The following is a 13,177-nucleotide window of genomic DNA, read 5'->3' as shown; positions in this document are numbered from 1 at the left end:
CAGGAACCTGGAGGCAGGAGCTGGAGCACAGGCCATGGAGGAACACTGCTTACTGACTTGCTCCCCAGGCCCCTGCTCAGTCTGCTTTCTTATGCAACACAGGCCCACCTTCCCAGGGGTGGCATCACCCACATCAACAATCAAGAAGGTGCCCCATGGACATGGCCACAGGCCAGTCCAATGAAGGAAATTCCACAGTTGAGGCTCCCGCAACCCAGGTGTGTCAAGTTGACACTGAAGCTGTCCGGCACGCTGGGCATGCCTGTTAGAACCCATCCCTTTGCTATAACAAGACTCTTCCTCTGTATCTGGGACCACGACACTTATTTACCACATATTACCACATCCTGCATTGTGGCTTCTGTGACCCTTCTCCCAGATAGGAAAACTGAGGTGCATGGAGCTCAGGCCATTGAGGTCACCACAGCTAGAAACCTGAGCTGGGCCCTTTCTCAGCCTTCCTGGCTGCCCTGTACTCTTCATTCCTCCTCATCCTCTTGGACCTTGAGGCAGGCAAGGCCTCTTAGGTACATGCTGACCTCCCCTAATAATAGCCTTGTTCTTAGGGTGGGGGACTTAGGGAGAGCAAATAGGCAAGTAAATACCAAGGTTTGCTCAGCAACTTATGGTTTATGTAGGTCTCAAACCTCCATGATCCCCCTTGTCATTGCCCCTTGAGTTCTATAGATGAGTTGTTCAAAATACAGACTTCACTGAGTCCCAGATTGAACACAGCACACACACACACACACACACACACACACACACACACACACGCACATCAGCTTCCCTTCCCTCCTACCCTCATGCCAGAAATCTGGGCAGTATCTTTCAGTCCTGAGCTCTGCAGCATCGTTGGTTTCCCTGGACCATTAGTTTCCTGATGGGCTGCACAGACCCCTCTCATCACCTTGCTTGTCTGTGTGCCATCCCTGGCCAAACAGGCCTTTCCCACCCTCTCTTTCCTGGTGTTGAGGCTCTCGGCTGACCCCTTCTCACTGCCAACTGAACACACTGAGTCCCACCCACACAGGCCCATAGCCCCTCACGGCTCTTCATCCCACAGTCTTCCACCAAGAGCCTGCGGACCACCATTGGGGAGGCCTTTGAGCGGCTGCACCGGCTACTACGTGAGCGGCAGAAGGCCATGCTGGAGGAACTGGAGGCAGACACAGCCCGCTCGCTGACTGACATCGAGCAAAAAGTGCAGCGCTACAGCCAGCAGCTGCGCAAAGTGCAAGAGGGCGCCCAGATCCTGCAGGAGCGGCTGGCTGAGACCGACCGCCACACCTTTCTTGCCGGAGTGGCCTCCCTGTCCGAGAGGTAAGTACCACCTGCCTACAGCCTTCCTCAAGTGCCCTTCCCAACCCGTGAGAAGCTGTGGAGGTGCGGGAAGATGGGGCTGTCAGCAGAGGAGTCATCCAATCACATTTTCATCAATCATTTATAGGAATCCACTATAAATGTGCCAGAGCCTGAGCCTTTACGTATTTATATTATTCTTTGTGTAATATATTCTGTCTGAGCTGCATGTGGTGCTCACTCTGTAATTGCAACTCTGAGGAGGCTAAGGCAGAACGTTCATCACAGGTTTGAGGCAAACCTGGCTACAGTGAGTGCCAGGCCAGCCTAGGCTACAGAGTGAGATCCTTGCTGAAAATTATGTTCTATATAACACTATAAGCAATATTAATGATGTTTGTAGTAAAATACTTTGTATTTTATCTGACCTATACATTTTATACTAGTGTGTATGCATGTTCTTATGTGTGCATTTTCACATATGTGCATGGATGTGAAAGCCACAGGCCTTAGCTGTCATTCTTCAAGCGCTGCCCATCTTAAGGTTTTTTTTAAAATATTTTATTTATTATTCTCATTCTATGTGTATGAGTACATTGCCTGCATGCATGCAAATGAAGTGCCTATGGAGGTCAGAAGGGGGCATCGGGTCCCCTGGAACTGGAGCAACGGACCATCACTAGCTGCCATGTGGGTACTGGGAACCAAACCTGGGTGCTCTGCAAGAACAACCAGTGCTTTTAACCACTGAACCATCTCTCTGGCCCTGGAGTGTTTTATTTTTTTATGCATATGTATGTGTATGTCTGTTTGAGTGTATGCTGTGTGTATACAGGTGCACACAGAGGCTAGAAGAGGGCATCAGATGTCCTGGAGCTAGAGTTACAGGCAATTGTGAGTCACCAGATGTGGGTCATGGAAGCCAAACTTGGGTCTTCTGGAAGAGCAGTAAGTGCTCTGAACCTTTTATACATCTTTCCAGCCTCTACCTTGTTTTTTTGAGACAAAATCTCTCTAACCTGGAACTCTCCAAGTATGCTACATTGGCTGGCCAGGGAGTACCAGGGATCTTCCTGCCTCTACTTCCCCAGCACTGAGATCACAAGTGTGGGCTATCACTCCTGGCTTTTTTTAACATGAATTCTTGGGATCAAACTCAAGTCCTCATGCTTGCAAGGCAGGCACTTTGCCACTGAGCTATCTCAGCCCCTTGTTTATAATGTTGACACTATATCACAAACCTTACATTGTTATTATTATTCTACTACTACCACTACTACCACCACCTCCTCAGTCTCCTGTAAGGAGTTACAACATTGTCATCCTATTTCACAAGTGCAGAAACTGAGGCTCAGAGAAGTCAGATCAATTGGTCAAGACCCCTCAGGCAGGTGATGGAGCCAGGATTCAAGCCAAGACTTCACCCTAAATCTCCCTTTTGTGACAGTACTTAGTATTGGTTTGTTGGAGATCAACACTGATCACTAACTTCATGTGTTTGGTGTTGGCCATCAGCCAGGCACCGAGGTAAAGTATTTTTTACATGTGACTCCTTGCAATTCTCACAAACCTAAAAAGGCAGGGGCTAGCACAGTATCCTTTTGCACTTGATTTTGACCAGGAGACTGAGATGAGAAGCAATTGCACAGTACCCGTTTTTTTTTTTTTTTTTTTTTTTTGAGACAGGGTCTCCCTGTAGCCCCAGCTGTTCTGGAACTCACTATGTAGACCAGGCTGGCCTTGAACTCACAGAGATCTGCCTGCCTCTGCCTCCCAAGTGCTAGGACTACAGGCGTGTGCCACCATGCCCAGCTCATACCCATTTTTAAAAAAGATTTTATTATTTTTACTTTACATGTATGAGTGTATTGCCTGCATGTATGTAAGTGCATCCACGTTGTGCAATGCCACAGAGGCCAGAAGAGGGCCTCAGATCCCTGGAACTGGAGTTATGGACAGTTGACAGCTGCCATGTGGGTACTGGAAATCAAACCTGGGTCCTCTGCAAGAGCAGCCAGTGCTCTTAACCACTGAGCGGTCTCTCCAGCCTCCACATTACCCATTTTACAGATGAGCAAACTAAAGGTAACAGAGAGGTCAGAAGTGACACAAACAGGCACTTGCATCTCAGTCCCATAAGCATCTCACTCTCACCCTCACCCTTTATCAGCTGCCCTGGAGGTGGCTACAGGGCCCAGCCTGGGAGCAGGAGCCCAGTCCCCAGTGCAGCCTTCTTTTCTGCTGTTCTTCTAGACTCAAAGGGAAAATCCATGAGACCAATCTGACATATGAAGACTTTCCGACCTCCAAGTACACTGGCCCCCTGCAATACACCATCTGGAAATCCCTGTTCCAGGACATCCACCCAGGTGAGGTTCTGCCTGCCCTCCCAGAGAGTCCAGGAGGAGCATGGGTTGCCATGGGTGGACCAGATTGGGGAGGTAGCAGGACAGGATGTGGACAGAGTATCTGCTGATGTTACACGTGATCCATAAATGCTTTCCATTACCGTAGTCCCCTCAGCTCCCATAGATATTTTCCACAGTCATCCTTGTGTGGAATCAGAGGCTCTGGGCTAGAGCAAGTGGATGGATCATCTGCTGAGCCCCAGAGCCTGTGCTGAGCTCACTGAATCTCCAGAGAACCCCACAGGGCAGGTTCCATTACTATGCCCGTTCTCTAGGTAGGGCACAGATATTCCTCCACTGATACCTGTTGTGAGCCACTGTGTAGGCTGAGGCTCAGAGAGGCTCATTCCCTGAGGCTCAGGGTGCTCTGGAAGCTCCCTTCCTAGGGTACCACCTACCCCATCCCTGTCACAGCTCGGAGAGGCACTCTAGATGCCTCAACCAGGGAATCAAAGCCCTCCAAGATACCACACTCAGCCGTACTGAGCCATATTCAGGTTGTGAGCAAGCCACATTCCCCCTTCACACATTTTGCATGCTGTTCCTTCTGTCTGGTGGCCTTGGCACCATCCTCAGCAATTGATATCCCACATTCACTGTCCTTTATATGTTGGATTTTAAACACCTCCTCTGAAAAGCCTTTCTGGGTTTCTCCAGGTATCCTTGGGCTTTTCTGATCCCACTGTTTGATCATAGAGTCTGTCGGTCTCTCTCTCTCTCTCTCTGGACCAAGAGGTATGAGAGGGCAGGCGCTGAGTCCAATTCATCCCCAGTCGCCTGCAGTCAGTGTTTATTGAGGTATGAAGAACAGATTCTGACCCCAGGTCTACCTCAAGAATAGTACCTAGCATGTGCAGCAGGTACTCAATAACTGTTGAACAAGGGACGTACTGGCAGCAGGGCCTTGGACACGCCCTTTCCTCCTCTGAGCCTCAGTTTCCTCCTCTGAATGACAGGGATGGCAGTGTTCCTTTTTGCCTTCCTCACAGGTGAGCACATATTTGCTCCAAGCAGTATTTCTCAGTCTCTGGACCACTGACCCAGGAGGCTGTCTTCTATACAGAAGGCCACTAGCAGCATCCTCAGCCTCTATCCCTTAGATACCAGTATCCCCTCTCCTCAGTTTTAGCAACCAAAAGTGCTCTGGACATCACCAAATGTTCCTTTGGAAGCATAGTTACCTCCTTTGAGACCACAGGCCCAGAGAACACTGTTTGCAAAGGGACTGAGGAAGCAGGTGTGTGACCTGAGCATCCTGCCCTGAGCAAAAGCCCCTGGGACTTCAGGCAACAGTGACCTGGTTGGCTGGGTCCCTTCTTTGTCTGTGGGGCCTGTGGAGTCACTCTGGTTCTGTGAGCACCAGAGCCTTTTATGTCCAGATGGGAGGGCTGCCTTCCCCAGAGACCTAGCGGTGGTTTCTAGCAGCTTCCTGCCTGTCCCTCCCCTAACAGCTTCCTATTGGGTCACTTGAGCACCCATCTAACACCTGTCGCCCTTCTGTCCCGGAGCTCCCACTCTCCACCACCTCCCACCCCCTGCCCCCATGCCCGAGGCCTCCTCCAACCCTGCCTAATCACCCAGCTCCCAGGCACAGACTTCCCAGTAGCCCAGGCAGCTCATTGTCCCAAGGACACCAGATACCGGTCTCTCTCTTCTTAGCCTCCCCAACCTGGGCCAGCCTCTCCACATCCCTGCTCATCTGGTTGTAATCATTTTGAGTCCCAGCCTGTTCTCTGCCTAGCTATGTGATCCAAAGCAAGGCACTCCAACCTCAGCCTCAGTTTGCTCACCTCCACCTTCAGATGGTCCTGTTTATTGCCCAGAGTGGATATGATTTCTTTGTAAGTATGATCCTGTAGCTGGGTGTGGTGGTACATGCCTTTAATCCCAGCACTTGGGAGGCAAGTGCAGGCTGATCTCTGTGAGTTCAAGGCCAGTCTGGTCTACATAGTTCCTGGCCAGCTGGGGCTACAGGGAGACCCTGTCTCAAAAAGACCAAAAAAAAAAACCACAGAAAATCCTCCGTTAGCTGGGCATGGTGGCACATGCCTTTAGTTCCAGCACTAGAGGCAGAGGCAAGCAGATCTTTATAAATTCAAGGCCAGCCTGGTCTACATAGTGAGTTCCAGGTGAGCTGGAGCTACAAGGAAACCTTATCTCTAAAAAAAAAGAATGATCCTGTAACTTAGTAAGCACTTTTTACTACTGGTTATTATCATCAATCATCAGACTCTTCCTCTGTCTTGCTGGGACAGACTTTCTGGGGCCACCTGATAAAGGACACCATGTAAAAAGAGTCAGCTCATGTTCTAACTCAGTTTTCACCCCAAGTGGAACCTAAGCAAGTCACTTAATTCAGAGAGCCTCAGTTTCATCTTCTGAAAAATGGCTACCATCATTTGTGACCCAGGCTCTGCCAAAGTGCTCCCTGGAGTGATGCCTGCTCAGTGTAGGGACTGTGAACAGAAGTACAGGGCAGTGAGGGATTAGGAGGAGGGAGGCCTGAAGGACCAGGTTTTTTTTTAAAGGTCAGGCTGGAAAAAGAGCTGACACATTTCCTGCCTCGTGTCAGACCTCTGGTGTCCTGGGGAACAAAGAAACACAGACTATTGGCTGCCAGCTTTGAGTGCCAAGGTCTCAGAGAGGTTTCAAGGACTCAGAACACATCTGAAGACCAGCCACCTGCAGCCCAGCCTTTTGTTTCTAAATCAAGAGTCACAGCTAGAAATTAACTCTGACCTGTAAAGCTGTGAGCTCAGAGACCCACCTTGGTTTCACTGGGTCTGTTGCTCTCTTGATAGCACAGACTAGGCTTCTTAGAGATGGAGAAAGGAAGCTGCCACGCCCCCTTCCTGCTTCTTCTGGGCTATTACTGGTCTTGACAGCTTCAGGGAGGGTGCTGAAAGGCCTGGATATGGGACCCTCTGTTAAAAATACGATGGGGGTCCGGGCGTGGTGGCACACACCTTTAATTCCAGCACTCAGGAGGCAGAGGTAGGCAGATCTCTGTGAGTTCGAGGCCAGCCTGGTCTCCATAGCAGGACAGCTAGGGCTACAGAGAGACCCTGTCTCAAAAAGAAAAAAAAAAAAAAAAAAAAAAAAACGATGGGAGGGTTTTTCTTAACTTCACCCTCTGGACTGCAAAAGACCACTCAGAGTCAGGCCATACCCTTTGCCTTAGGAGAGACTGCCAGGCTCTGCCCTAGTCTGGCCCTTTGGGAAGCCCCCCCGCCCCTGGGCGGTGGGGGGTTGGGGGGTGGGTAGGAATCAGGTCCTGCACAGAAAGTAGACTCAGGACTTAGCAGGATCAGGATTTCCTCTTCCTGCAGGCTCCTTTCTGACACCCTGACCTCAGTACCTCCCTGGCTATCTCCTAGAACTCTTTCCTCTCAGCAGAAGCTCTGGAAGTGGCCCATGATGCCCTACATAGGCTTAAGAGTCCTCATCATGCTGTTTGCCAGTCTCCCCTGGACCCTGCGTATGCATGTTACTGGCCTCCTCACAACAGCGTGGGCACCTGGGATAAAGGAGTCCGGCACTCCAGACCGCTGCTGTTCTCTCCCTGACCCTAAGCACACACATGCCTGACTCAACCCACTGCTTGTAGTGTTAGTGCCATCTGTATCTGATCAGGTTCTTACATACACATGCATGCACTCGCGCGCACTCACACATGCACACATGCGCACACACACACACACACACACACACTTTCTTCCACTCCTTCCTCCCCCTTTGGGAATTCTCCACAATGCACAGGGCAGGAACTTTTTGTTCTGACCAACTAACTACCCAGTGACTGCCAGAATACAAGCAAAGGTTCATGTGCAGACTTACTGGCTCCCGTTTCTATGTCCCTGGATCGAGGATTGTTCCGTGGGCCTCTGTTCCCAGGACTCCTGGTTCCTATGCAGCCCTCTTTCTGAGTTCTGAGGACAAGAGAGAAGGGTGAACTGTAGAATTAAGTTACTCCTGACCCTGCTCATGGAAGGAGCTTCATGCAGGTCAGCAGCCAGCCCGTTAGGAACCTGTGAACAGAAGCACAGTGTACATACTGGCGGTGGCAGCCTAGAGGGCAGTCACCAGCTTTAAGGTAGCTTGTTTCTCTGCATATATATAGTCCATAGAGGCACCAAGGATGTAGCAGTGCTCCAGGCCAGAGCTAGTGTGTCCCTGCTCCAGCTGATAAGGAAAGAGAATGGGGGAAGTCCTTGGCCCTGAGGACATGGCAGGAACCTGTCGCTTCCTCCTTCTCCTTCTCCCCTCTGTCTGGCTCTGGCCTGAAAATAGCCACCCAACACCAATCCCAGGTTCCCTATGCCCCTCTAGACATTGTCAGAATAAACAGGAGGAGTAAACAGAAGTCTTGACAAGAGTTCAGGAGGTTTTTCAGATCAGACCTGCTCAGCCAGTATGGCCAGCCTGTACCACTTTCTCAACACACTCAGGGGCAAGTACATCTGTATGTCTAGAAGCCTGCCAGGTCCTGTGCTAGGTACTGTAAAAAGAGAGCTGTTCACCAAGACACAGGCCTTGACCTCTGGGTGCAAAGCGGATGAGACAGGAGTTTAGAAGATTGTGCCCTGTGTAGGAGAGCAGCACAGACAGCTCGGGAAGTTCAGAGGCTACAGGAAGGAACCAACAAGGTCCCCAGGAGACCTCCCAGAGGACATGCCTTTGAATTGAGCCTTGTGGGGGCAACTGCAGCAGGGAAGATATGTGGGGGAACAGTATGAGCAAAAGATTTCTGCCTGAATGAAAAGCTTGCCTATAGCCAGGCACCTTGAATAATCCCAGCTCTGCCAGCATCTGTTGACCTGAAATTAGTCAGTGTCCTCTCTTGGTCTCAATTTTCCAATCTTTCAAATGGAAGGGTTAATTTAGGATTAAATTTTTAGGCATTTTGGATCTATTATTTTTTGAAACAGGGTCTCTTTGTAGCCCCATCTGGCCTAGAACTCACTATGTAGACCAGGCTGGCCTCAATCTCACAGAGATTGACCTATCTCTGCCTCTTGAGTACTGGGGTTAAAGATGCTGAAAAAGACTTTAATTTTATTTGTAATTATGTTTATGTGTCGGTGTCTGGGTTGTGCACATGAGCAGAGTACCAATAGAGGTCAGAGGCATTGGGTCCTCTGGATCTGGAGTTCTAGGCGGTTTTTTCTTCTTTTTTATTTTTGCCTAACAGATCAAAACTGAGGATTGAATTCAGGTCCTCTGTAAAAGCCATACACACTCTTAACCACTGAGCCACCTCACCAGCCCTTATCTGTTTTTTTAAAATAACAAGTAAATTGTAAAATCTCAGAGATCATATAAACTTTTCAATGTGTGAATGTATAACAACTATAATATAAAGGAAAAATAGAAGGAAGATATTTATAATAGAACTTTTTTTGGTCTTCTTAAAGATTTTTATTTATTATATTTTATGTGTCTGGTATATTGCCTACGTGTATGTGAGTGCACCATGTCATGCAATGCCACGGGGGTCAGAAGAGGGCATTGTATTCCCCTAGAATTAAAGATGGTTCATAGGCACCATGTGGGTGCTAGGAATCAAACCCGGGTCCTCTGCAAGAGCAATCAGTGCTCTTAACTGCTGAGCCATCTCTCCTAATTGAACTTTTTTAAAGACAGGGTCTCATGTAGCCCAGGCTAGCCTAGAACTCACTATGTAGCTGAGGATGACTTCAAGCTTCTGCCTCTCCTGTTTCTACCTCCTGAGTGCTAGGATTAAAGGCATGTGTCACCACACCTTCCTGGTTTTATGATGTGCTGGGGATCAAACCCAGGGTTTTGCACATGGTTGGCAGGCACTTTGCCAACTGAGCCGCATTCCCAGCCCATAATTAAACATTCTGAAAGCTAGTATGCACAGCTTATTCAGAACTACACTGGAAAGCATAACAAAGCAGTCTGCTGCTCACACTGTAGTTGAAACACCGTTCAAGAGCTTGTATCAGTCAGTGGTGTCGTCCTTAGAGATGAATTTTCCCAGAAGCAAACAATCCTTAGTGGAGTTCTAAATGACAGCCACAATAGAATTCAGCCTTCCTAGTGTGGTAAGTGCATTTCAAAATCTTCAGTGTATACTAAAATTGCAAAAAGGATGTCATGTTTATACGTAACTTGGAGTTCTGTTGTACTTTCAGAGCAGAATAAAAAAGATTTTTCACCCACACAAATGTCTGGCTGGACATGTGGAATTCCCTGCTGGAGGTGGCGCAGTCCCTTCCTGAGGCAGGCCTGCCAGGTGCCTTTAGCAGCTGAGAAGCCCGCCCACTCAGGATAGAGACTACCTCCACAAATTTCCACATCACCCTCTAGGGGGCAGTAGCACCTGACTAATCTTTATGCTCCTCCCTGCTCTCAAAGTCTCTCAATTCCCGACCTCTTCTGTTACCTGTACAAACATCTGTGGAGCATCCACTGGGTGCTTTACACTGGGAGTCAGCCAGTGACCATGTAGCCATCAGCTACTCCGCTGCAGCCCAGTGTAAAGCCGGTAGGCCTTAGCCAGATCGTTCCATTTTGCTGAGGAGGAGGAAAAGGCAGTCAACAGGGCAGACTTAATTTTAGGGTCACACAGTAGGTCAGTAGCCTCCTAGGGCTCAACCAAGACCCTGTCCTCAGGGAGGCACCAAATGGGATCCACAGCCTTCAATCCATTGATCTTTCTCTCCTCCACCAGTGCCAGCTGCTCTGACCCTGGACCCAGGCACAGCCCACCAGCGCCTGATCCTGTCCGATGACTGCACCATTGTGGCTTATGGGAACCTGCACCCACAGCCACTGCAGGACTCACCAAAGCGCTTCGATGTGGAGGTGTCAGTGCTGGGCTCTGAGGCCTTCGGTAGTGGAGTTCACTACTGGGAGGTGGTGGTGGCAGAGAAAACCCAGTGGGTGATCGGGTTGGCCCACGAGGCCGCCAGCCGCAAGGGCAGCATCCAGATCCAGCCTAGCCGTGGCTTCTACTGCATCGTCATGCATGATGGCAACCAGTACAGCGCATGCACAGAGCCCTGGACGAGGCTCAACGTCCGTGACAAGCTTGACAAGGTGGGTGTCTTCCTGGATTATGACCAGGGCCTGCTCATCTTCTACAACGCTGATGACATGTCCTGGCTCTATACCTTCCGTGAGAAGTTCCCTGGTAAGCTCTGCTCCTACTTCAGCCCTGGCCAGAGCCATGCCAATGGCAAGAACGTCCAGCCACTGCGGATCAACACTGTCCGAATCTAGTCCAAGCCGAGGGGAACCGAAGCCTCCTGGGGCTTTGACCATACAGCAAGAGCTCTGCCCAGCAGACAGGAGCCCTGGACTCGGGCCCACCATGACCATCCTAAGACCTCAGGCCAGTTGTTTATCCCCCAGCCTCCTCTGCCCTGTCTGTGAGCTGGAAGTTGTGCCCTGTGGTTCTTAAACTAAATGTTCTGTAGCTTTGACGTTGATGGGATGTGACGTGGCTTCTCCTCAGGGAAGCCCCTGCCCAGCGCTCATCGCCATTCTCTAGGAGGGCAGGGGATTACCTCCCTCTGCCTCCCTCCTTAAGCTCAGCTCTCCTAACCTCATGACGTATCAGATGTGGTCATTGGCTAGTAGTCCAAAAGATGTACAGAATCTCTTATACTCCTGGCCTAAGACTCGACTCACCCTTGACCAAGAGAGTGATGGGCCATTTTACCCTTGACCCAAGTCCATGAGGGAACCAGCCAGGAGCCAGTCCTAGGGTTGTCTACGATCCACCCTCTTCTGCCACGCCCCTACCAAGGACTGTGGGTTTCCTCTTCACACCTGTGAAAGATACCCAGTAGTTGAGTCCACATGTTACAGTCACCGTACATACACTACCTTCCAGCCCCATAGCCTTGGGGCAGATAAGGCATAAGGATCCCAGAAGCTGATGTAGAGCACTTGCAGGACAAGCAGCAATGGATAATCCGGGTCCCTGGCAGCTCCAGGAACAGAGATTCAGCCAGCTCTTACCAACCAAGCCAGGCTTCTGTGACTTGCTAGGGCTTCAGAGAGGGTGCTGGTACTGGTAGCAACTGTTTACATCAGGGCCTGCGCTCCAGGAAGGACTATTGGTGGGGGGCCACCTTTGGTCTCGGCATCTGGCTCCCTTAGGATCCTGCTGCAGAAGAGCTGGCTTCATTAAACAAGGATTTATGATCAGCTCCCTGGTGACTTTCAAGATCTTTGGAACAGCTGGAGGAGAGCCTTTGCTAAGTTTCCAGGAAAACAATTCCCAGCTGACAGATTCATCATGTCTTGACCCGAATCTGTTTCCATCTGCAAGGGGAGCCACGGCAAGAGCTGCCGACTGTGGAACTGTCCCCTCTGCCACCATCTGTGCCAGCAAGTGGCTGTCCTGATCCTGCCACTCTCTCTCTTAACTCAGGTCCCAAACCCACATCTTTAAGGGGGATTCTGTTTGTAGAAACTTGAGTCAAATCCCAAACTTTGACTGCAAGAGAATCTGGGAAATGGAGTTTTCCTCTTTCCAGCTTCAGCCATACAGAAAGTTAGCATAGAGGTGGAACAAGCCCATCTATCAGGTTTTTTTTTGCCACGGCATCCAACTGTGAAGAACTCAGGAGGACAATCCAGGAATCCACCTGGAAGCCTTGGCTTTGTAGCAACACAGCTGGAGATGTCCTGCTCCATAGCTGTGTCCCTGCCTGCTGCTGCCCAGAGGCAACATCCTAAGGAGTTGGCCTAAAAGGTGGCTCCCCGCCTTGGCCTCCCTTTGTAGTCCTGGTACCTCCATTCTGTTCTTGGGGTTCTGTGAGCACGCCCAGCTCTAAGGAGCCAGAATGGCAGTACTTGGGTGTAGTTGCGGGGGGGCTCCCACTTACAACTGCCACACACTGGGGTCTCCTTGAGCCCCACCCACCCCCCTCAATTCCAGACTCTGGGCCAATCCCAACAGTATTTTTATTTAAAACATTACCCATTTTGTGTGTTATGATCAATTTGTATTAAATTAAAGTTACAGGATGCCAGTGTCAGTGCCATTCATTCTGATGAACACGAAAGCTTCCTGTTCCACCCCCAGCAGGGGACACCATTAGCATAGCTGGTTCCCAAGGCAGCCTTGATGAATAAATCATATACTGCTGGTTCTTAGAGGGGGACAGCAAGATCCAGAGAAAAGGCATGACAGCTGAGAGTCCCAGGACCTGCTCTGGACAGTGAGGACTGTGTTCTAGGCCAACACCCACAGCACAGCCTTGCCAAGACATTCAACAGCCAGAGAAGATCATGTCTTTGCCTAGAGCAGAGTTGGGTAGACTTGGGAGCAGAAAAGGGGAGCTAACAGGACCGTGGCAAGAGCCTGGTGTCTTAAGCTGTACAAGCCTGGGTTCAAGGCCAGGCTACCCTATGGTATCTTGACTTTAGAAAACAATGACTTAACCTCTCAGGGCCTCATTGCTCCCCTCGGAGAATGGGGATAATAG

The 13,177-nt window shown here is 50.0% G+C and overlaps 1 protein-coding gene across 2 annotated transcripts in view; it reads left to right on the top strand.

The window, feature by feature from the left end:
* Trim62 (tripartite motif containing 62) overlaps positions 1 to 12,721 on the top strand; it is a 29,915-nt gene extending 17,194 nt beyond the window's left edge. For both annotated transcript variants that reach the window (XM_008829219.2, XM_008829218.2), the window contains exons 3-5: positions 1,067 to 1,323; positions 3,556 to 3,671; positions 10,408 to 12,721. In XM_008829219.2, the coding sequence (XP_008827441.1) occupies positions 1,067 to 1,323; positions 3,556 to 3,671; positions 10,408 to 10,958 (924 nt within the window). In that variant the 3' untranslated portion in view covers positions 10,959 to 12,721. The remainder of the gene's footprint in view (positions 1 to 1,066; positions 1,324 to 3,555; positions 3,672 to 10,407) is intronic.
* The last annotated feature ends 456 nt before the right edge of the window (positions 12,722 to 13,177 follow it).

This window comes from Nannospalax galili, unplaced genomic scaffold, assembly GCF_000622305.1.
Source record: "Nannospalax galili isolate Female #2095 unplaced genomic scaffold, S.galili_v1.0 scaffold473, whole genome shotgun sequence".
Lineage (NCBI taxonomy): Eukaryota > Metazoa > Chordata > Mammalia > Rodentia > Spalacidae > Nannospalax > Nannospalax galili.
Note: the sequence above shows the minus strand (reverse complement) of the source record. Positions and strands in the feature narration are given on the sequence as shown.